Consider the following 26219-nt stretch of genomic DNA (forward strand, 5'->3'; position numbering starts at 1 on the left):
AGACGCCCAGGATGATGAACCACTACCAAGACGCCCAGGGCACAGGGACGAGAAGCCAGGGCAGCAGTATGACCTAAAGTGGTCATTTTTTCCCTGTTAGGTAAAAGGACACAAGTGCAACTAATGTGACATTTTATTGTGGCAACGTTTCGCTCTCCAGGAGCTTTGTCAAACCGTAACGGCTTGACAAGATCTTTCACACGTCTCCGTGCGTCACCAGGAGCTATGCAATGTTGCAATAGTGTAGCAACAGGTGGAATGAGAGGAAGCTTTTCTCAAGAGTAAGATAGCATGGTGATGCCATCCAGTCTGAGAAAACTTCATCTCATCCTACCTGTTGCTACTCTTGCAACATTGCATAGCTCCTGATGACGTAGGAAGTCTTGTGAAAGATCTTGAGCTGAAGATTTCCATGCTTGTCTTGCACTGTGCAGAAAAATATTTGTAGACAAACAATAGACTATAGACATATAGACACAGACTCAGATATATCGCCTGTTTGGGATTGTACTGAGAGATATTGTACGGTGCCCCGTGTCCTGGTGCTTAAAGCTCTCGCTTCACACGGCGTGAGTCCGGGTTCGATTCCCGGCGAGGGTTGAAACATTGGGCTTGTTTCTTTACACCGGTTGTCTATGTTCACCCATCAGTAAAACTGATACCTGGGTGTTAGTGGACTGGTGTGGGTTGCATCCTGGGACAAAACTAACCTAATTTGGTTGAAGTGCTCTGCATAACAAGGGGCTTTCTATATAGCAGTATGTCATTGATGTCAGCTATGGTCTGTATATCTTGTGCATGTGCTTATAGAAATAAAATTATTATATTATTATGAGAAAAATTGACTTTAGGTTGGTATCTGCTCGTTGTTTAGGTTTGTTGTGTCTGTAAACAATGTGACGTCACGGGAGGTGATCACTGATTGGTGGATCTCGAGGCTCTCATGTCGGCCTAGTAGGAAGCTCGAGAGTGCCTCATTTATCCCCATTTCTGACAGGTATAGAGGTGGTATTTAGTTGAAATGATGGAGGGAGAGGAAGGTGAATATGTGATGATGATGGAGGTGGGGAGGAGGGATAATGGTGGGTGGAACACCACGTAATATTAGGAGAAGAAGAGTTGATTTCGGCAGGAAATCGAATTTACGAATTCCTGCCCTTGAAGAGGTATTGCCTTGACGCTGGTGAGGGGCTCTTGATCCAAGGAACTAGAACCAGCCACCGCCTTCCTTGGGTCGAGCCTGAGTGCCTCCTAGGTGCTGCATGATCCCTACGGATTTGGTGCTTCCCAGTTAAATTGAAAATGCCCTCGATGACAGTGAAAGGCTCTTGATCAAGGGTATCGGAGCTTCCCGTCCCTTGCATCAAACATGATGGTCTCACATTTCCCAGGTGCTGTATGACACCTACGGGTTTAGCGCTTCCCCATTAATAATAATAGTACTGACTTTCTTGGGTTATCTTATCTATCTTCGGTTATCTTATCTACGGTTATCTTATCTATCATATCTTAACCTGGGTGGCTAACCCTCTGGGTTAAAAATCCCCTCAAGTCTTATATTATCTCTATACCGTTATGACTAAAATCATTTAGCACATTTTTCTTTATTTCTTTTTTTTTTGTTTCATGTATATTTTAAAAATCATGTTAAGTATTCAATAATAGCGTATATTTTATGGAATTTGCAAACGATTTCATAAAAATACGTGAAATGTTTCAAAATATATAAAATGTGTACTATAGACTTTTAATATATTGACAAATGGATTTATGTGCATTTAAGATTTGCGATGATGAATATATTTATATACTGTATGTTATACTGAGGTGCATAAGGGTGGCTCATGGCTCGGTGGTAGCTAGTTCTAAAACTATGAAAACCTGATGGTTTTATTTGGATTATTAAACCAGGGCCTCCACCTGCAACAGCTTGGTTGACCAGGCAAGCACCAGACGAGCCTGGCCCATGGCCGGGCTCAGAGAGTAGAGAAACTGTTGAAGCTCTTCAAAGGTATATCAAAGGAGGGTTAGTAACCCAGGTTATCCCCCTGAAAAACCCATTATACCATGACTTATTTTCATTGAGAGCCTTTGTTCTCTATCCCGGGATCTTTTCAATATACTTATAACACCTTTCATCGTTTCAGCTTGCTTAGTGTAGAGGATTCAGTATGTGCGTTGGACCCTTGAGGCGTGTTTGTCACTGGGGGCCTCTCATTGCTCTTGGTAAGTCACTCTCACAACTTCATATATATTTTTACCTTGAAAAATATTTTTTACCAGGTGTTGTCCTAAAATTTATATTTTACAATGATGCCTGTCTGCATTGTTTGAGGTGATTACGTTGTAGGTTGCAGTGTAAGTGGGATAAAAATTTGATGTTTTTTAAATAACAAAAAGGCACAATACTGTGACTGGAACAATACACAAATAACCCACACATAGGAGAGAGGAGCTTACGTTGATGTTTGTAAATGGTCCAAGTCGGACCGAAACGTCATCATAAGCTCTTCTCCTCTGTGTGGGTTATTTGTGTAATTCATGAAAATAATTGCCTGTACTTCTAATATGTGCTCTTTATTTATGCTAGCTCACTTAATGTAAACTTAGTGTACATGGAGCCCCATTTCTATCACTACTTCCCTACGTGTTATAAATTTGCTGTTAGGTGATATGTATAACTTCCAAAACATACTGAAGATTCTTGTAGAGAGGAGTTAAATGTTGATAACTTGCTTGAGATTACTACAGCTGCCATGGGTTTGGAACTCATTCACTGCTCCAAGTGAGGAGACACCTGTAATGTTATGATATAGTTAATAATACCAACATAAAATTTTTCTTTTGGTAAAGATTGAAAGATCAGATTTAATTCATGAAATTAATCCTTGGACAGGGTGTGTGTGTGTGTACACACACACATACATACACAGTATTGAGTAAAAGTGCTGTTGCGTTTCTTTTAACACTTAATTCTTTTTTTAGGTATAATAAAGTCGGTAACATTTGCAACGGTGAGTTGCCTGTCTCAGTGGTGGGCTCCGCATGACTCCTGGGGTGGGACAACCCTGTTCTTCACCTTCATGAGCTGTGCAATTCTCACATTGTATTGCTTCCTGCATGCCATGTATGTGGGACCTGGGAATTTACCACTCCACTGGAAGCCGGTTGGTGCACAGATGCTTCTATTTTAAAATCTCATATTCATTCTTTTGAAATTATTTATGCTCTTTCTTCTGCAAGTCCCAAACAACACATGTTTACTGCACATCCATCCTAACATACAGTTTTTCTATGCCTAGAGACCTCTTTGTTGATAACATTATTATTCCCCTTTATATGTACTGTTTATTTTGATCAGACACTATTATTATATTAACACATCGGCCATCTCCAACCAAGGCAGGGTGGCCCAAAAAAGAAAAACTTTCATAATCATTCACTACATCACTGTCTTACCAGAGGTGGACTTACACTGCAGTCATAAAACTGCAACATTAACACCCCTCCTTCAGAGTGCAGACACTGTACTTCCCATCTCCAGGATTCAAGTCTGGCCTGCCAGTTTCCATGAATCCCTTCATAAATGTTACCTTGCTCACACTCCAACAGCACGTCAAGCCCTAAAAGCCATTTGTTTCCAATCACTCCTATCTAATATGCTCATGCATGTTTGCTGGAAGTCTAAGCCCCTTGCACACAGAACCTCCTTGACCCCCTCCCTCCAACCTTTCCTAGGCTGACCCCTACCCCGCCTTCCCTCCACTGCAGATTTATACACTCTCGAAGTCATTCTATTTCATTCCTCCTTCTCTACATGTCCAAACCACCTCAACAACCCCTCCTCAGCCCTCTGGGTAATAGTTTTGGCAATTCCGCTCCTCCTCCTAATTTCCAAACTATGAATTCTCTGTATTATAGTCACACCACACATTGATCAGACACATGTATATTAATTATTTTGGTATTTTCTAAGCCATTCATCCATTACTGATTTATAAGAATTTTTAAAAATATACTCTGTTTTTTTGTTGAAGATCATGTAGAAGAAAGTAGTGTTCAAAGAAATTGTATTAATTTGATTTCATTGTTTTGTTATACATAAATTTGCTTGTGCTGATGTGTGCTATCTTAAGGTGATGTATGTTGAATTATTTGTGTGAATGTTTTGTAATGGCTGAAATAATAGCATCAGAATTTGGTGATGGTTTTAAAACCCACATATTTAAGTTAATGTTTGTGGGATATAGTGAATTGTTTAGAGAAATACTTGATTAAGTAGACCAGTGGTTGAGTTAGGTTCAAAGCCTATTAATTGTATGAGGGTCAGTAAAGCTGCTTTTCACCTGTACACCAGAAATCAAGAATATGTACTTTTATCCCTAAAATAGAGAGTATGGTAAACTCTCATTGTAGAGTACTTATTTATAATGAGATATATACTTATCATTGTATAAACTCTCAATGTACCATATACTGAGAAGTATATGGTACAGAAGTATATACACATTGTTGTATATACACTGCTGCTCTCAGAGCTTGCTCATTGAGAGACAGACATCCCTCAGAACATACACAGTGTGTAAGCCAAGTGACATTGAAGTAAACATATGATGTTTGTATAGCATCTGATGTATTATGGAAGCATGTTCTGTAATTTGAATGTGTTGAGTGGTATTTACTTTGTATATAAAGTACAGTAATATCAGTTACAGCTTTATGCTTTTAATATACCGTACTGTATTTTTCTTTCTTCTCTTTAATAATAGATCTTGTAGAATACATAATTAAGTGATACTTATTTAATTCTTTTAATTTTTATTATCATATTTTGTGGATTGTTGCTTCTTAGAGAATTGTAAATACTAAATTAGTTTATAAGCATAAATAAGATTAAAATGCCTGGTTTTGCTATTCTGTATTATTGAATTGTTCTATTTTTGTACAATACTCTATACAATTTTATTTTAATTGCAAATTTATTTTGATTTTAGTGAAAATTTGGTATGGGTCAAAAATTTCTTATTATATTTGCAGGAAAAGGAAAATGACCAACAGTTTCTTCAGTTCTGTGCAATATGCAATGGCTACAAGGCTCCACGCTCCCATCATTGCCGCAAGTGTGAGTTTCTTCCCAGCATTTAACATATTGATGTGATAACAAAAAAGGCACAATACCGTAACTGGAACGATACACAAATAACCCGCACATAAAAGAGAGAAGCTTACGACGACGTTTCGGTCCGACTTGGACCATTGACAAAGTCACACTGTGACTTTGTCAATGGTCCAAGTCGGACCGAAACGTCGTCGTAAGCTTCTCTCTTTTATGTGCGGGTTATTTGTGTATATTGATGTGATGTTTATTGAATTGATGTGTGTGAAGCAACTTGTAATACAGTGGACCCCCGGTTAACGATATTTTTTCACTCCAGAAGTATGTTCAGGTGCCAGTACTGACCGAATTTGTTCCCATAAGAAATATTGTGAAGTAGATTAGTCCATTTCAGACCCCCAAACATACAAGTACAAACGCACTTACATAAATACACTTACATAATTGGTCGCATTTGGAGGTAATCGTTATGCGGGGGTCCACTGTATTTGCTATTGGTTGCCTGGTTTGTGATTTACACCAGACATAAGTTTTCAGCAAATGTTTCCAAGATTAATTCAGAATTATCCATGAGGAAGTGGAACAGAATTCTTCCTCCGTAAGCCATGCGTGTCGTAAGAGGTGACTAAAATGCTGGGAGCAAAGGGCTAGTAACCCCCTTTTTTTTTTTTTTTTTTTTTCAACAAGTTGGTCGTCTCCCACCGAGGCAGGGTGACCCAAAAAAGAAAGAAAATCCCCAAAAAGAAAATACTTTCATCATCATTCAACACTTTCACCTCACTCACACATTATCACTGCTTTTGCAGAGGTGCTCAGAATAGAACAGTTTAGAAGCATATACGTATAAAGATACACAACATATCCCTCCAAACTGCCAAATTTATAAATGCCAAATGTATAAATTACTAAATTTAAAAAGAGAAACTTTCGTTTTTCTTTTTGGGCCACCCTGCCTCGGTGGGATACGGCTGGTTTGTTGAAAAAAAAAATTAGGCTTTTTTTTTTTTAAATAATGTCATTTTTTTAACACCATTACTGGGTTATCCTATAATTTCACTTTTTTTTTTTTTTTAATTTTCAGCACCACTACTGGGTTATCCTAAAATTTTTGTTAGATCTGAGCAAAAGTTATGGAATTAAAAATTTTTCTTCAGCTGTATATCAGACTAAACACTTGATATGGGAACATGAGCTTAGCTCTGCTCCTGTAATAACTACTACTATACAAATAGGTATTTTTTTTTCACTTATAAAAATACATATCTATATCCATCCAAAATTAACTTCCACTAACTTGATCAGTTGCACTGGTTTGAGCATTGGTTTTATTTTGTATTTTCATTGATTGTTTAGCATTTTTTTTTTTTTTTTTTTTTTGTAATTTATCATATATTTGTCTGCTGCTTATACTATAGAGTTTGAGAGTAAATCAGACACCTGTGAAACACTGTATTTACATTTAGAATCTGTTACTTTGAAGCTGTAGTGTGAAGCAGTTTATAACCACTATGTAAATACATCAGGAACTAGACCATTTTTTTCACCCTCTTGTCATCAATTTTTATGTTGTTGGTATCATTTTGTATGATAAATTTGCACACAGAAACAATGCTAAACAAACTGGATATGGGTTTTTTTTATTTACATAGCTTTGTTTTTTTTCAGGTGGGTGTTGTGTGATGAAAATGGACCACCACTGCCCGTGGATTAACAACTGTGTCGGTCACAAGAACCATGGGTCATTCACCCTCTTTCTCTTGTTTGCCGTGTTGGGATGTGCTCAGGCCTCTGTGGTGCTTGCTCTCTCCATTTATCATGCCATACACAGGGTCAGTGTACAGTGTCATACACAAGTTCATTGTATCATGCAATACATAGAGTTGTGCATTGCAAGTATAGTCAGTTTGAAAAACTATTTTTTAAAAATGATTCAGGAAAAACCCACATAGCCAGATTTGATTTCTGGAAATGGGAAGGGCAATACCTGTGCTCTGAAGGAGGGATGGTGGGGATGTTGCATATGGAGGCTAATTTAATTATGTCGGCTTACTTTTGGAAAGATAACGATTGAATGAATGTATGATGAATATGCTTTCTTTGGATCACCTTGCCTTGGTGGGAGATAGCCATTAAGTATTAAGTTTAAAAATTATTGTTTTTTATTCTATAATTGTTATTGTACACATACAGTAAACCCTCCTTATAATGCCAGTGAAAAGTGAAACCAAAAATTTAGATAGTGCCAGAAAATCTTGATATTCCGTGCCATAAAAGGTGAAGGAATCCATTAAAACTTGAAAAATTTTGGTACTATCTGCCAGTAGGTTTCCATAGCATCATATTACATGCAGAATGTTGGTACTACATTCTAGAATTTTCTCTTCCAAACCAAGATGGACAGTTGTGAGCAAGGTTGGAGAATGTTTAGGGAGGCACAACTTTGCTTCTACACTGCCATTAATGTTACTTACAGTTTTGGATATCTCAATCACCCTATCTCATCTCTGGATATTAACCGTTGCACCCAAGAGTAATAGTGATGCTGGAGGTGGCTCTGGCAAGGACTGTGAGAGTTTATGGCTTGGAAGATATGCACGATCAAGATGTAAATGAAGTGTTAAGAGATGAAGAGGCAGCTGCATAGGAATTGCTGGAGGTGTTCAGTTCCCAGTAGGTGGCTAGTTGTAGTGCTCCTCAGATTCTTGCCTCCTTACTTCTACTGGTGGTCCCTGCATCCTGCTACGTCATTGAGACGTTCATGCCTCACCTCTAAAATTATTTTTCCAAGGTTGACAGACTGATTACAATGTTATTACTTTGCTTCTGTGCCTGCAGACCCATCAAGGTGGTGGTGGTGGGAGGGGGTTACCTTGAAGCCAGTGAAGGACTTTTGATCCAGGTAATTGGATCAGTCCCTCACTTCTTGGATCAAACCTAATTACAGTAGCTACCACTTATCCCCTTGAGATAGATTCCTTGATGCTGGTGAGGGGATCGTAATCTAAGGAATTGGACCTTTGCTCCAATTTCTTGAATTGATCCTGAGTACCTTCCATTTCCCGTACATGTTCAGCATTCTCCCCATGAATATAATAATAATAATTCCCATCCCAATGGAAATAAGTCACTCTGTCTGACTTTTTTGGGTTATCCCAGGTTCTCTACACATATGCTGCTATGTATGATAATTCTATGTAACTGTATTTGTGTATACCTGAATAAACTTACTGCATGACCCCTGTGGGTTTGCCATTTGCATTGAGTATAATCTTTTATATTGCAGACATGGTATATCTACTATGGCACTGGCATGGAACCCATAATCTACATGAGCTTATGGGGAATGGTGATGTGCATGTTTGTCTTGGGGCTGGCTATTGGTGTAGTGCTAGCTGTGGGCATGCTTCTGTACTTCCAGGTCAGTCAACATATCATGGCTGCCATGATGGCATTTGTATGGTTGCTTCCTGGTTTACATAGAAGTTTTATTGGGGATATGGTTGTGTATCTATATTATGTGAAATCACTGATGTCAGATTCAGAATATAAAGTCATAATATCGTAGTTGGAACACTTCACCAAAAAAACAGCACTTAGAAGAGAAACCTTGTGATGATGTTTTGATCCATCCAGGACTATCAAGTCATAGCTTAACAATGGTCCAGGAAGGACTGAAGCATTGCAGATTCCTCTCCTGAGTTTAGGTTTTTGATCATGCTGGTTGAAGTTCTCCCTGAAAGACTTAAAAGATTCATGTATTTATTCATAATAATATTCCTGGGAAATAAAAGTGAGTGAGCATAGACATTCACTTGCTTTTTTGTTTCTATTCCAGCAATATTAAAGTAATGGAAATAAAGTCTTAGAACACATTGTTGGAAACTTGCATGTTTCAAGGGTGTACCATACCAATAGCTATTGTACAGGTTTATGCTGTGGTATACTGATGTCGAAAGGAATTAATTACATGGCGGAAAATATCAAGAGATTCACTCCATCATTCACAGAATGAACGATGATAAAAGTGTTTCTTTTTCGGGTCACCCTGCCTTGGTGGGAAACGGCCGATGTGTTATTAAAAAAAAATATAATTATCAAAAGATGCAGCTAAGGAGTTGATGGGACTTATTAAGTAGCAGTCTTTGTCAGTTGTAATTAAATTGTCTTGATCAATATCACAGATACGAGCGATTCTTCGAAACAGAACAGGCATTGAGGATTGGATTTTGGAAAAGGCCATTCATCGCCGTGATTCAACCGAGAAGCCATTTATATATCCTTACAACTTGGGCCGCTGGAATAATTTTGTGCAGGTATATTCTTAAAATTGTTTTATTTGTTTAATAAATAATCAATTATGTACATTTTCCTTGATGATCCAAACAATGTGAAATATGGTAATTTCTGCAATATAACATAATAATAATAATAAGGGGGATTCTCAGAGTGTGCTAAATCAGAATTATGGTAAGAAATTGCATTAAAAGCACTGAAGTTATCTATACCTAATATAGGGCTGTATATATAATTACCAATTTACTATAATGAACATTGAAAATAAATGAATTTAAAGTAAAGGTCACTCAGTGGATTTTGTTTATTTCAGAATTCTGTTGCATTGAGGTTCATTATATCAGAGGTTCACTGTAGTTTAAATACTTGAGTGAATGTTTTACTACTATTGTGGTAATAGTCACTTCTAGTGTTTACCATGTTTGGTTTCAAGTATGAAAGATCTGCTGTCTGTTTTAAATATTTTTAATTCTTTTAATGTCTAAACATAATAATTCTTTCATCCTTACCCAAGAGGTGCTGCACTGATGTGTGTGATATAGGACAGAGATGATGACTGGGTATGTCAGGACTGGTGGTGTATGGTGGGTTATTGTCACAGGGTGTGCTCTGCTCATGATACAACTAGCTATGGGGTATGCAGTTCTATCTTAGAACAACTGCCACAATATTTCATAACAGCGAACAGAAAAATTAGTTTCCCATTATGATTCATGATTATACACATACATGATTGCAAACAAACCTAGGACCGGGTGGGGTTTGCCCTGCCTGGTCTGTGGTTTGGGTATGTCAACCAGCTCGTGAATATCTTCTTGTATTTGTGTATGTGTATTTGCATATTGTAAATTATATACTTACTAATACAGGGATGAGCTCTAGATCTTGTTCCCACTTCTTAATTTTTGACTTATGAATTAGTTTTAAAGCCTTGTACTGTATGGAATCTCCTTCCACTGTGTTATTGCTTAGCTCGTTCCACACTTTGTATTTTACTTTCATACAGGAAATGTCCCATTTACTGTAATAGTTTTTTATTCTCCCCTGTGTTCTGCAGTTTCTGATTACTTTTTTGATGCTGGCCATCTTCCACTGAGGTAGGATCCATCCTCTTTTCTCTTGAATAATCTGCACATTGAGAACAGACTTGTGTGAGTGTTGGGAGAAAGTGTCAGCATCTGTTGGTTCCCCTTTTTTTTTTTTTTTTTTTTTTTTTTTTTTTTTTTTTTTTGTGTGTGTGTGTGTGTGTGTGTGTGTGTGTGTGTGTTTGTGTATATGTGTGTGTTTGTGTGTGTGTGTTTGTGTGTGTTAGTTACCATTTTGTCCTAGGCACATATCGATTAGACACTAGGCCTGTTGTATATGAGTACGTGTGTGTGTGTGTGTACTCACCTATATGTGGTTGCAGGGGTCGATTCATAGCTCCTGGCCCTGCCTCTTCACTGATTGCTAATAGGTCCTCTCTCTTCCTGCCCCATGAGCTTTATCATACCTCGCCTTAAAACTATGTATGGTTCCCACCTCCACTACTTCACTTTCTATGCCATTCCACGGCCTGACCACTCTATGACTGAAGAAATACTTTCTAACATCCCTTTGATTCATCTGAGTCTTCAACTTCCAATTGTGACCTCTTGTGTCTGTGTCCCATCTCTGGAACATCCCGTCTTTGTCCACCTTGTCTATTCTGCGCAGTATTTTATATGTCGTTATCATGTCTCCCCTGACCCTCCTGTCCTCCAGTGTCGTCAGGCCGATTTCCCTCAACCTTTCTTCGTAGGACAATCGTGTGTGTGTGTGTGTGTGTGTGTGTGTGTGTGTGTGTGTGTGTGTGTGTGTGTGTGTGTGTGTGTGTGTGTGTGTGTGTGTGTGTGTGTGTGTGTGTGTACTCACCTAATTGTACTCACCTAATTGTGGTTGCAGGGGTCGAGACTCAGCTCCTGGCCCTGCCTCTTCACTGATTACTACTAGGTCCTCTCTCTCTCTGCTTCCTGAGCTTTATCATACTCTCTGACTGCGGGTTCAATCCCGGCCGGGGTATGGTCTCTTCTTAAAACTATGTATGGTTCCTGCCTCCACTACTTCACTTGCTAGGCTATTCCACTTCCTGACGACTCTATGACTGAAGAAATACTTCCTAATGTCCCTGTGAGTCTTCAGCTTCCAGTTGTGACCCCTTGTTCCTGTGTCCCTTCTCTGGAACATCCTATCTCTGTCCACCTTGTCTATTCCCCGCAGTATCTTGTATGTCATTATCATGTCTCCCCTGACCCTTCTGTCCTCCAGTGTCGTCAGTCCGATTTCCCTCAACCTTTCCTCGTACGACATTCCCCTGAGCTCTGGGACTAGCCTTGTTGCAAACGTTTGTACTTTCTCTAACTTCTTGACATGCTTGACCAGGTGTGGGTTCCAGACTGGTGCTGCATACTCCAGTATGGGCCTAACATACACAGTGTACAGCGTCTTGAACGATTCCTTATTAAGGTATCGGAACGCTATTCTCAGGTTTGCCAGGCGCCCGTATGCTGCAGCAGTTATTTGGTTGTGTGTGTGTGTGTGTGTGTGTGTGTGTGTGTGTGTGTGTGTGTGTGTGTGTGTGTGTGTGTGTGTGTGTAAGCTGAGGACTAATAGCATGGAGTGACTTAGCCTGTACAATATTTAGACCTTCTCATAATTTCAGATACTGATACAAGCATATAATGAAATTCATGGTTTTTAATTGAGGATTTATGTAATGGAAAAATGCCTATAAAATTTGTTATTACCTATATTTTAATTCCTTTTAGGTTATCAATGTGTGGTGTGAACCCAATGGAGATGGCATTGTGTGGCCAGTGCATGAAGATTGCAACCAGTATACTCTCACAGTATGTATAGTAATTGTCTTCCTCATTATGTTACAGTACAGTTGTCCCTTCATATTAGTGGGCTTCCGTATTCGTGGATTCTGATTATCCAACATGTATATGGCTTGTCAGCTTTCCCATCCCCAAATCTCTCATTTTTTTTAAACACATTGGCTGTTTCCCACTGAGGTAGGGTGACCCAAAAAAGTAGAAACACTTTCATTGTCACTCACTCCATCACTGTCTTGCCAGAGGTGATGATGCTACTGTTAAAAATTTGCAACATATCTCCACCCCTACTTCAGAGTGCAGGCACTATACTTCCCATCTCCAGGATTCAAGTCCTTATTGTGGTCATTATTTCTTATAAATATAGGTATTAATAAGATTTTAATAATAATCTTTATTTCTATAAGTATAAGTATAAGGTATACAGGCCTAACTGGCATCAATGACATACTACTATACAGAAAGCCCCTTGTTATCAGAGCATTTCAGGCAAACTAGGTCAGTTTGTCCCAGGATGCTATCCACACCAGTCTACTAACACCCAGGTACCTATTTTATTGCTAGGTGAACATGGACAGCAGGTGTCTTAAGGAAACACATCCTAATATTTCCACCCATACCTGGGATCGAATCACGGACCTCACTGTGTGAGCTAAGTGCACTGTCAATCGAGCTATTACATATTAATTTTTTTTTTTTTTTTTTTTTTTTTCAACAAGTCGGCCGTCTCCCACCGAGGCAGGGTGACCCAAAAAAGAAAGAAAATCCCCAAAAAGAAAATACTTTCATCATCATTCAACACTTTCACCACACTCGCACATTATCACTGTTTTTGCAGAGGTGCTCAGAATACAACAGTCTATAAGCATAAACATATAAAGATACACAACATATCCCTCCAAACTGCCAATATCCCAAACCCCTCCTTTAAAGTGCAGGCATTGTACTTCCCATTTCCAGGACTCAAGTCCGACTATATGAAAATAACCGGTTTCCCTGAATCCCTTCACTAAATATTACCCTGCTCACACTCCAACAGATCGTCAGGTCCCAAGTACCATTCGTCTCCATTCACTCCGAGTGGGGATCTGTAACAAGTGGCATTCCACAGGGATCAGTCTTGGGCCCGTTGTTGTTTATAATATATATCAATGATCTTGATGAGGGAATTACTAGTGATTTGAGCAAATTCGCCGATGACACAAAGATAGGTAGGATAATTGATTCAAACGTAGATGTTATGGAACTTCAGGAGGATTTAAACAAACTCTATTCTTGGTCAGAAAAGTGGCAGATGCAGTTCAATGTAGATAAATGCAAGGTTCTGAAGCTTGGGAGTGCCCATAACCCTAGTACTTATAAGTTAAATGATGTAGAACTTAGCCATACAGATTGCGAAAAGGACTTGGGGGTTATGGTGAGCAGCAACCTTAAACCAAGACAGCAATGCCTAAGCGTACGTAATAAGGCAAATAGATTACTGGGATTTATATCAAGAAGTGTAAGCAACAGAAGTCCAGAGGTCATACTGCAACTTTATACATCATTAGTAAGGCCTCACCTAGATTATGCAGCTCAGTTCTGGTCTCCATATTACAGAATGGACATAAATTCGTTAGAAAACATTCAGCGTAGGATGACTAAATTAATACATAGCATTAGAAATCTTCCTTATGAAGAAAGATTGAAGACTCTTAAGTTACATTCACTTGTTAGACGAAGAATAAGGGGAGACCTGATCGATGTGTATAAGTGGAAGATAGGTATTAATAAAGGGGATATTAATAAGGTCTTGAGGATGTCTCTCCAAGAGAGAACCCGCAGTAATGGATTTAAATTAGATAAGTTTAGATTTAGAAAGGACATAGGAAAGTATTGGTTTGGAAATAGGGTAGTTGATGAGTGGAACAGTCTACCTAGTTGGGTTATTGAGGCTGGGACTTTGGGTAGTTTCAAATTTAGGTTGGATAAGTACATGAGTTATAGGTAGTAGGTTGGTAGACAGCAACCGCCCAGGGAGGTACTACCGTCCTGCCAAGTGAGTGTAAAACGAAAGCCTGTAATTGTTTTACATGATGGTAGGATTGCTGGTGTCCTTTTTTCTGTCTCATGAACATGCAAGATTTCAGGTACGTCTTGCTACTTCTACTTACACTTAGGTCACACTACACATACATGTACAAGCACATATATACACACCCCTCTGGGTTTTCTTCTATTTTCTTTCTAGTTCTTATTCTTGTTTATTTCCTCTTATCTCCATGGGGAAGTGGAACAGAATTCTTCCTCCGTAAGCCATGCGTGTTGTAAGAGGCGACTAAAATGCCGGGAGCAAGGGGCTAGTAACCTCTTCTCCTGTATATATTACTAAATGTAAAAGGAGAAACTTTCGTTTTTCCTTTTGGGCCACCCCACCTTGGTGGGATACGGCCGGTGTGTTGAAAGAAGAAAGAAAGAAGTACATGAGTGGGAGGGGTTGGATTTGAGTGGGACTTTCACATCAGAGCTTATTTCTTGGGTGGCATTGAAAATTGGGTTAGGCAAATGTTTTGTTAGTGGGATGAATTGTAAAGGACCTGCCTAGTATGGGCCAACAGGCCTGCTGCAGTGTTCCTCCTTTCTTATGTTCTTATGTACAGAAATATGACATCTGAAACAAAAAATTAGTCCAAATCTGGGACAGAATTTGTTATTTGGGCTTTATTTTGTTTTATTGGCATTTTCTACTTTTGTGGTGCTTCTGCAAATGTAACCCCAAATGAATTTGTAGTGATCACTGTAAAAGACACTCAGCATATGGTGAAGTAATTTTTTTTTAACACTTTTGCCGTTTCCCACCAAGGCAGGATGGCCTGAAAAAGAAAAACTTTCAGCATCATTCACTCCATCACTGTCTTGCCAGAGGCATGCCTACAATACAGTTATAAAACTGCAACATTTACACCCCTCCTTTGGAGTGCTGGCACTGTTCTTCCCATCTCCAGGAATCAATGTTACCTTGCTTACACTCCAACAGCACGTCAAGTCCTAAAAACCATTTGTCTCCATTCACTCCTGTCTAACACGCTCATGCATGCTTGCTGAAAGTCCAAGCCCCTCATGCACAAAACCTCCTTTACCCCCCTCCCCCTCCAACCATTCCTAGGCTGACCCCTACCCCGCCTTCCCTCCACTACAGATTTGTATACTCTCGAAGTCATTCTATTTCCTTCCTTCCTCTCTACATATCCAAACCATCTCAATAACCCCTACTCAGCCCTCTGGATAATAGTTTTGGTAATCCCACACCTCCTAATCTCCAAACTACGGATATATTTTTTTTTTTTTTTATTATCACACTGGCCGATTCCCACCAAGGCAGGGTGGCCCGAAAAAGAAAAACTTTCACCATCATTCACTCCATCACTGTCTTGCCAGAAGGGTGCTTTACACTACAGTTTTTAAACTGCAACATTAACACCCCTCCTTCAGAGTGCAGGCACTGTACTTCCCATCTCCAGGACTCAAGTCTGGCCTGCCGGTTTCCCTGAACCCCTTCATAAATGTTACTTTGCTCACACTCCAACAGCACGTCAAGGATTCTCTGCATTATATTCACACCACACATTGCCTTCAGACATGACATCTCCACTGCTTCCACCCTTCTCCTTGTTGCAACATTCACAACCGATGCCTCACACCCATACAAGAGCTTTGGTATAACTGTACTATCATACATTACCCTCTTTGCTTTCATGGATAAAGTTCTTTGTCCCCACAGACTCCTCAGTGCACCACTCACCTTTTTCCTCTCGTCATAGGTGAAGTAATACTGTAGTTTATTCTGCACTGTCTTATGTTTACTGATGTGGAACACTGTATGCATAAGGCAAATTTTTGGCACTTGGTATTTTGGCAGTTGTTTACAATGTTGTATTGTAAAGGCCTGTCTTTGAGTAATATGTAGCTGCTTTTCCAACCAGTCTACTAATATTCCCTTGTACTACTTTTTTATCATACATTCATTCTTCTTCTTCTTTCAACAAACCGGCCGTATCCCACTGAGGTGGGGTGGCCCAAAAGGAAAAACAAAAGTTTCTCCTTTTAAATTTAGTAATATATACAGGAGAAGGGGTTACTAGCCCCTTGCTCCTGGCATTTTAGTCGCCTCTTACGACACGCATGGCTTATGGAGGAAGAATTCTGTTCCACTTCCCCATGGAGATAAGAGGAAATAGACAAGAACAAGAACTAGAAAGAAAATAGAAGAAAACCCAGAGGGGTATGTATATATATGCTTGTACATGTATGTGCAGTGTGACCTAAGTGTAAGTAGAAGTAGCAAGACGTACCTGAAATCTTGCATGTTTATGAAACAGAAAAAGGACACCAGCAATCTTACCATCATGTAAAACAATTACAGGCTTCCGTTTTACACTCACTTGGCAGGACGGTAGTACCTCCCTGGGCGGTTGCTGTCTACCAACCTACTACCTAGGACATACATTCATATAAACATATTAATTGTACTTATAAGAATTCAGAGATATGTATTTTGGGGATGTGGAAAAGAATCCTTCTTCCGTGAGCCATGTGGCTGAAAATACTGGGAGCAGTGGGCTAGCAACTCCTCCTATATAAATTACTAAATGTAAAAAGAAGAAAAACTTTATTATTTTCTTTTTTGGGTCACCCTGCCTCTGTGGGAGACGGCCAGTGTGTTAAAAAAAAAAAACCTATAAATCTACCTTAGTCCCATTTACTTCTACCTATTAAAATTCTTTCTCCCCTTCTACTTTATTTTGCTCTGTGTTAGGGCATCTAACTTCTTTTCATTCACAGCATTAATTATCAGTTCATCATCATATATACTCAATACATGCACTTTCAAAACCCTAACATGAAAATGTTCTTTTATTTTCTTTGTAGTAATTACAAGCTTAAATGGGTTACAGCCCCTTGTTCCTTGCATTTTAGTTATCACCTGTAAGATACATGGCTTACTGGAAAAACTTGTAACCTGTTTTGCCATACTGGAATAAAAATTTACTGGAACATGAACTGTTAAGATAAATGTGCAGAAAATCTTTAATTTCACTCTTGTAGAACAGGATGATAGAATTTTGATGTAGAGTACTGAAATAAATGTTATCTTTCAGATCGAACAGTTAGCACAGAAGGCAGAGAAACGTGCACGAAGCCGGGAGTATCAGATAGTCGAGGCTTTCTCCGGCTGGTGGTTTCCGTGCACGAAAGGTCTTGGAGTGTGTTGTCACCCACCCTGCACTGATGAACCTCGGATACCTCTTCAGCCTGGCGATGAAGTCTTAGTAACACGATGGAAAAAGTTAGTGCCGCTCTATATACTCTTCTTTCTTTCAACGCACCAGCCGTATCCCACTGAGGTGGGGTGGCCCAAAAAGAAAAACAGAAGTTTCTCATTTTAAATTTAGTAATACATACAGGAGAAGGGGTTACTAGCCCCTTGCTCCCGGCATTTTAGTCGCCTCTTACAACACGCATAGCTTATGGAGGAAGAATTCTGTCCCACTTCCCCATGGAGATAAGAGGAAATAAACAAGAACAACAACTAGAAAGAAAACAGAAGAAAACCCAGAGGAGTGTGTGTATATATGCTTGTACATGTATGTGTAGTGTGACCTAAGTGTAAGTAGAAGTAGCAAGATGTACCTGAAATCTTGCATGTCTATATACTCTATATTGTTTATTATTATTAATAATTATTGTTAATTATTGTAATTAATTATTTGTATTATTTGGTTATTATTATTACCATTATTTTCATTTATAATAACTGCTCTTGTAAAGCTTGTCTATATATTGTGATTTATTTGGTTAATGCACTTGAAAAAGTGGATTCAGAATTGAATATGTGAAAATGCCTTCATAGTATGATGTATTTAATTATGGATTCATTTTTTAAATTCCATTTGAAAAAAAATGTACCATATAGAATATGTAGCTTTCTAAGAGTTTTTTTTTTTACCAATGTAGGGCTACCCAAAAAAGAAAAAACTTTGGTGAAAAAATAGCTGATAAAATACCTCAAGCTAATTGTTTTTATGATTAATTTGTTTAATTGGGTTCTTAACTAAGGGTTGAGGGGTAGGATTGGCTTTTATACTGAGGCTGTAATCCTATTTAAGTTAAGGAATTAGTATAAGCATGTACAAGAGGGCCCTACTTATGCAGCACATTAGGTTCTGAGCCACTGCTGTAAAGCGAAAATCTCTGCTGAGTTAACATAGCCTTTTTATACTTTCAAATGCTTATGAAAGCCTGATATGTTTGCACTATGATATATTAAGTGAACAATAGAACTAGGCCTAAAAATTGCAAATACAGTATGTACATTACTTGTCTTAAAATATTTTCGTCCTTTGCTTATAGTGAGTGGTTCTTACATTTATTGTTGGAAGTCTGAACAAATGAAGACTGGGTATAACTGAAAACTGTTGTATTAGCGAAACATCATAAAGTGAAGCGCTGTAAATTGGTACCTACCTGTACTTACTGAGGAAATTATAGTTGCCATGTATTTTACATAGTTTTCTGTTTATGGGAAGGGTACAGTACCTTAGTTTCTATTGACTGCTTCTATAAGAATTGTGATCCATTTGTGTTTTTACTTTGTTCTTGTGTAGAAGATGTTTTCTTCCATCAGCAGAGCAGGTTAGTGCCTTGTGTATTACAGTACTGTACCTCACACATTTTAGTGTTAATCATACCTCTTCACTGCTTTATTTTTAAACTTGTCATTAAGATATGAATTGTATAGTAGTTTAGGTAGCATTGAACCCATGTGGGTCATTTGGTGCAAGGAGTGGTGGAGACTTGATCCTCCATCTGCTAATTGCAGCTTGGTCTCTGACCAGTTAGCATTTGATGATGAGTCATTCCTATTTTGCAGTTGTCACTCCTGTCAAAAAAATATTTCAATGTACATTTTAAATGTAAACATAACTTTCAAATTCGTAATAAACTATGTTTTTCCAGGTACTGGCTCTATGGTGAACGCATCAATTTAAAAGAGATATTGGCAGCACCTCAGGGTACCAGTTCATCCCGTCACAGAGGATGGTTCCCCCGTCGCTGTGCCGTGCAAGTCTCCAGTTTGGATAATGATACTGATAGTCCTTCACTGCCTCATGTTCCAAATAATCAAAAGCAAAGTCAGAAAATAGCGGACAACAAGAAGATCCGGTGATATTCTATTTTGTGTCCTGGATGGACTCAGTCATCCAAGGTTTCCTTCAAATTAGGGCTATGAATTGTTCTAACCATTGTAATGTGATTAATTCTTCTTGGATAGTTACATTTATATACAAGAAATGGTCCATCTGTTCACTGAATAGGCGTAAGTGGAAACTTGGTGTATATAGGTTTAATACAGAAATATATTGGTCTTATAGATACAAATGCTGTCATATAAAATTGTGGAATCTTATTTATAGTTTTTTAAACAATAGAATAGAAAATCAGCATAGGAAAGTTGTATTTTTTAAATTCATGAAATTCATTCCATTTGCAGGACACTGAATTACATTAGTTGTATTACAGTGACTTGCTTTTTAATTAATTGTTAGCCAGTCAAGAACTTTAAAAAGATGTTGCTTGTGGACACCAAAGATTTAGAATCTGTAAATAAGTGTACTCTTTTATTTATTCCCCCCCCCCCTCAGTAATTTTGTTCTTAAAATTGGCATATCCACATTTTAAGTCAGTATGTCACACTGACCAAGGGTGATCACTTTTTTTTCTGAATTTTGAATCAAGATTTATATTTTAAATTTTGCCAGTGAAGTTACTATTGTGCACTTCTTATCCATCCTGTGAACGTATTCTATTGACATTTTCAAGGATTCTTCTACCCAAGCAGCCCAGCCTGATGCCAGATTTCCTTATTGATTGCCTAGGCTCTGAAATGCAGCAGAAGCTGCATTTCAGAGCCCAGACCTCTTTAAATATCATTAAATTGGTTATAAATCATATTCATAAGAATGTTTAGAAAGAAGAAATTTGTGTGTGTGGGAAGATCCATTGAACACATTTTGAAAGAAACATTTTGGCAAATTTTGGTTAGGGTTGTGCACTGTTTTCTCCAAGAGATGGGCACTAATAATTATTTTAGAATAATCAAAGCACACTAAGAAGCTTACAAACTTGGGGTGTGGAGGTCCACTGTTAATTAGGAATGTTAGCAAATTTGGTCTTAGTATTAAAATGTTAATTAGGCTGAAAATTGTGGTGATTGCAGCAAATTAATTAATAATGTTAGTAACCTTTTATGTTAAAGGCATAAATAACTAAATGGTTTTTCAGTGTTTTGTTAATGGTACAACTTTACTCCATCTTCAGGCAGTCTGTGAGCTTAATTTTATTCTTGCCTGAAGCATACCTGTTATTAGAAGTTAATTAGCACTTTCTTGAGGCAGGTCTCAGTGTGGCTTCAACACCAGGATTTTTAACTAGAAACAACAAAAAGGCACAATACCATGACTGGAACAGTACATGTATAACTCTCACGTAGGAGAGAGGAGCTTACAACGACATTTTGGTCCCACTTGGACCGTTTCCACTGTCACAGCCACCATTGTTAAGTTATTATGTCTTTTTGTCATTTCACAACTACTGCTTGCTATTCCATGGGCCTCGGGAGACATTTTCACACAGTGCGCCATGACAATCCTCCAACTATATTCTTTTAAAACAAGCCTCGTGTGGCTGCTTCTGATACAGTTGTATTGTTTATTACTTGTGTGATTTCAAGTAATTGCTCATGCATATTGTGTTTATGACTGGCAATACCTGGCGCTGAGTGCAGCATGATAAAAGCTACAGGAATTATTATGCAAGTACATGCCTCAACATACTCCAGTGATTCACAGTGCTTGTGTGAAATTAACCTACTCTATTGGTATAGCTCATTCTGACCTCTAAACTTACAGGGAAGTCCCATTGAATTGGATTTTACTTCTCATTCTGATGAACCCTGTAAATATATATGATAGACACTTTTTTGAAACTTACATCTGCCTTATGAAGGTACCTGCCTATGGCAGCCGATGAAGTATACATTCCCAGTCTTCAACACTTGTACACATCAGTGGTCTTGTTTCTAATACATATCCTCAATCAGATTTAGTGTGATAATATTGTTTTCCCTCCAGTGGAAGACTGCAGTAGTTCTAACATTTTAGAAATGAGGTACACTGTGTTCGTAAACTGAACTTGCTCAGTTTTTTCTGGGGCCACTAGATACTTTCCATTTTCTGCCTTAGTCTTATCTAAACTAGACTATGAACATAGGACTAGATGAGATTCATCATTCATGTGCTTTGGCAAGGGAGACCTCTTAATTGTCACTAGTTGAAGATCTATATATATAGTTAAATATGCTCTATTCTTTCATTATGAGATCATTGAGATACCCAATGTCTTCATGATCCAATAGAATTTTCACAGCCATTAGTAAATTTAAGCTTCATTTTTTGCTTTTCTTTATTATAATTACTGAATCATTACCTAGAGACTTGTGGACTTCATAGGTCTAACTTGGCTTTCTGATCTTCTTTTACTGTCTTCCTTTTCTCCCTTCCACTCTCATAGTCTCACTTCTATGCATTTTACTAGTGCTCGCTTTTCCTTGATAATTTCCAATCTTTCTTTCTTTCAACACACCGGCCGTATCCCACCAAGGCAGGGTGGCCCAAAAGGAAAAACTAAAGTTTCTCCTTTTACATTTAGTAATATATACAGGAGAAGAGGTTACTAGCCCCTTGCTCCCGGCATTTTAGTTGCCTCTTACAACACACATGTCTTACGGAGGAAGAATTCTATTCCACTTCCCCATGGAGATAAGAGGAAATAAACAAGAATAAGAACTAGAAAGAAAATAGAAGAAAACCCAGAGGGATGTGTGTATATATATATGCTTGTACATGTATGTGTAGTGTGACCTAAGTGTAAGTAGAAGTAGCAAGACGCACCTGAAACCTTGCAGATTTATGAGACAGAAAAATGGACACCAGCAATCCTACCATCATGTAAAACAATTACAGGCTTTCGTTTTACATTCACTTGGCAGGACGGTAGTACCTCCCTGGGCGGTTGCTGTCTGCCAATCATAATTTCCAATCACTCTCAGATAATACTGCTGTGTACATCAGTGGTTCCAGATCCTCTGATGCAGTGGAATATGCAGCCACATTTCCTGGTCACATGGTCTATGGCTGATGCTTGCAGCTGGCCAGTATCTTCACAGCAGGGTTGTACATTCTCCTTGCTGTTATCCACAGTGCTACTTTGCCAGCCTCGTCATTTGTTATAGTTTTAGACTCATAGTGCAGTGTAAGCAATACACACTATTTATTCCTTGCATCTTTTTGTTGTTTGTATTGAACATTAGTAGTGCCATATTGTTTAGTATGGTTAATTTTATTTTTGCCTGAAGTACACCTGTTATTAGAAGTTAATTAACACTTTCTTGAGGCAGGTCTCAGTGTGGCTTCAACACCAGGATTTTTAACTAGAAACAACAAAAAGGCACAGTACCATGATTGGAACAATACATATATAACTCGCACGTAGGAGAGTTTTTTTTTTTTTTTTTTTTTTTTTTAACTTTTTTTAACTCGCACATAGGAGAGTTTTTTAACTTTTTTTTTTGTTTTGTTTTAAAAATGGGATAGTATAGCAGAAGGCTCTATTTCCCACCCTTCACTCCCTCCAGACACTGACATTCCAGTATCTTTTTGATAGGTTGTGCAATTTATCAAAAAGCATGCAGACCTCATTTGCTATCTGTTCATCATTGTCTTTATGTTCATACTCAATGAATTTTTAACTGAAATTGATTTACTACACTAAATATGACTTCTTCCTTTTGACCTTACGGTCACCCACACACCTTTGGCCCTTTTAATGTCTGCCATCCCTTTGCTATCTGGTGTTGATTGACCTACATGGGTTTAATAATTTCCTGAATTGAATAATAATGGAAGCTAGGACTGGTGTGAACTGAGATTACCCAATAAATTTGTTGTTATTGGTTCAAGATAATATCTGGGGGAACAGAATCAAAGGGCTGGTTCATTCTGCCAGGGCTGTGAGGTAATTACTTTTGTCGTTTTGAGGAAAGAGGTTCCAGGGTACATTTTCACTCCGCCAGCTACTGTCAAAAGCATGACATTATGATCAGCCTTGTCTGCAAGAAATTTAATAAATTACTTGAACTACCCTCTTATGCTGAAGGGTATGTGAATCCACCTCCCTGCCATGTCATGGCATTCCCTCAGTAAGGAAGCTGGAGAATGCTGCTTTCTGTGCTCTAGACTCTGGCTTTAACATTTCAGTCATGGAATTCGTAATCATAGGTGTGTCTGTAGAGACCTTCGGGACAGGGGAATTTGATGCTTTTTTTAGCAGCTAAGTTTTTAACCCTGTATGATAGTAATTAAAATAGAGTATCATATGGTTTGAGTATTTATAGTTTGAATGTGTTTTAGTTAGTATGCAAATGGTATGTTGTTTGCCTGTGATTCTTGATTAAGGGTGAAATGTATTACTGACAAAGAACAAGATGATGTTAAGACAGTGTTTTGCTCTCTACAGAGCTTTATCAGGTCATGATAAAGCTATACACAGAGCAAAACAATGTCTTAATAAAACTTGTTTTGCACTTGTATGTTTGTCTTTGTACAGATTTTATTGTAGAGAGCATTGAAAAATTATTTATAATGCAAATGCTGTATGACCCTGGTGGGTTTAGCACTTAGTGTTGACTATAATAATATTAATATAATGCAAAAATATTTACATTAATTTTGCTACAAGTGTTTTCTTCACTGTGCATCCCATACTTGTCCTATGGACAGTTTTATTATTAATACTCCGTTGTATTAATGTTATATTGGGGGAGGGGGTGCTTTACCTATAGGGTCATACAATGTAATCCCTCTTGTGGTGTATGACCCCTCTGGCTTTAGCCCTTCCCTCCGAATGTATTAGTGATACCATCCACAGGATAGGCATGGGGTAAGCAGTAGAAGAGCAGATTTGGTGGCAAAAATAATGTACTGTAGGGTCCCGCTTGTATAGCTGGTTCGGTTCTGGGCTACTGCTGTAAAGCAAAAATCACTGTAAAGTGAATCATAGCCTTGTTTTTTTCACTTTCAAATACATATAAAAGCCTGATAACATGTTTATGCTATCGTATATTAAGTGAGCAATAGAGCTAGGCCTTAAAAATGCATATACAGTACACACATTACTTATCTTAAAATATTTACATACCTAGCTTATAGTGAGTGGTTAATATATTTATTGCAGGAAATCTGAATCAATGAAGAATAGATAAAATTAAAAACCTGTGCATTAGCAAAATGCCTTAAGGCAAAGTGCTGTAAAGCAGGGCCCTTCTGTACTGTAAATAATTTTTTGCATAATAAATAATTTCACCTGTATCAGCACTGAAGGAAACATGATTTTAGCCTTGTCTTGTAAATATAATTTTCAACTGACATTGGTAAACCCTTGATTTAGTGGACTATTAGGGAAAAGTGGGTGTCCAGTAATGCCAATTGTGGGAGATAGGTATGAAATTGTTTTGCCATTATCGTAACAATAACGGACACTTCTGTAATCAATGGATTTGTCTGTTGTCTCCCAATCAATTAACACAGAAGAGCTTGTCCCATATTTCCGAAGTCAATTAAATCGAAGGTTTATTATGTTTGTGAAAGAAAAACTGAAACATTGCATATTTTTGTTTGGAATTCAGTGGACTATTTCCATTGGTGATTATAATGACTGATTATATTGCAAAGCACTTCAGGCATGGCTTGTCATTATTTAAAATTCATGTGCAGCAATTTCATAAGATCTGTATTTATTAATTAAAGAAGGCGTCAGTTATTAAATTTAGCCCCAGAAAAAAAAATTGTGTATTTATAGGTCTGAATTAAAATACTTTCTCTGTAACTTTCTGTCCCTCAGGAGAGGTGCCTTCATGTTAGTGTGGAGCTCTTGATCCAAGTAGCTGGACTTATCCTCCTCTTCCTTGGATCAAACCTAAATGCCTCCCATTCATCAGGCGTTATATGACTCCTGTGGGTTAAGCGCTTCCCTTCTAATTAGAATAAAAAATGTAGCTTTCAACTTGACTCTATCAATTTTGGAATCAGCTGGTGAGCTTATATATTATCGGTTTCCCAAGGACGCCATGTTTGTTTTGAAGCATAAATTATGTAAAATGCAAGGTATATGTCGGGGTTTTTAGCCAGAGTAATCAAACAAGCTGAATTTTCTTCAAAATAAAGAAAGAGGCACAATACCATGACTGGAACACTACACAAATAACCTGGACATATAGGAAAGAGAAGCTCACCATGACGTTTCCATCAAACTTGGACCATTTACAAAGTCACGCTAGTGTGACTGTAAATGGTCCAAGTCAGATCAAAACATCATCGTAACTGCTTCTCTCCAATGTATACCTGGATAGGGTTTCGGAGGACAACAACCCCCCGCAGCCCGGTCTGAGACCAGGCCTCGTGTAGTGTTTTCTTCAAAATAATTTGTCTATAATTTTCCTTTTGGCTTGATGGATACATTCATGTGAACTAACATGGTGTGTGAATTTTATATTATTCGCCAAAAGTAACTTAGCAACCTAGACTAAACTTGAGGTATATTGTACTGTAAAGCTTAATCCTTCATAGGCCTTTTTAAGATACCCAAACTTTAGTTGCCATCATTTAACATCAGTGATATGCATTATAATAATTTTGTGATGTGCTGACACGTTATTGCAGTTATAGTGAAAATATAGGTTGTGCTCTTCTATTCCAGTTATTGTACGATAAACAAAGTTGGCAAGTTCTGACTATAAGGCATGGCATATATAACTCAAGTTTGTACAAAGTGTTGAAAATGAATGAATCAGTTTGTAGCAA

The 26219-nt window shown here is 38.1% G+C and overlaps 1 protein-coding gene across 1 annotated transcript; it reads left to right on the forward strand.

The window, feature by feature from the left end:
* Nucleotides 1-254: 254 nt before the first annotated feature.
* On the forward strand, nucleotides 255-26219 carry LOC128703629 (palmitoyltransferase ZDHHC6). Its single transcript, XM_053798364.2, has 10 exons — nucleotides 255-997; nucleotides 2148-2226; nucleotides 2986-3167; nucleotides 5038-5122; nucleotides 6782-6945; nucleotides 8400-8534; nucleotides 9298-9429; nucleotides 12196-12276; nucleotides 17403-17590; nucleotides 19261-26219. The coding sequence occupies exons 2-10, from the start codon at nucleotides 2172-2174 to the stop codon at nucleotides 19469-19471; spliced, it is 1233 nt and encodes a 410-aa protein (XP_053654339.2). The 5' UTR covers nucleotides 255-997; nucleotides 2148-2171; the 3' UTR covers nucleotides 19472-26219.

The sequence above is a fragment of the Cherax quadricarinatus genome, chromosome 76 (assembly GCF_038502225.1).
Source record: "Cherax quadricarinatus isolate ZL_2023a chromosome 76, ASM3850222v1, whole genome shotgun sequence".
Classification (NCBI taxonomy): domain Eukaryota; kingdom Metazoa; phylum Arthropoda; class Malacostraca; order Decapoda; family Parastacidae; genus Cherax; species Cherax quadricarinatus.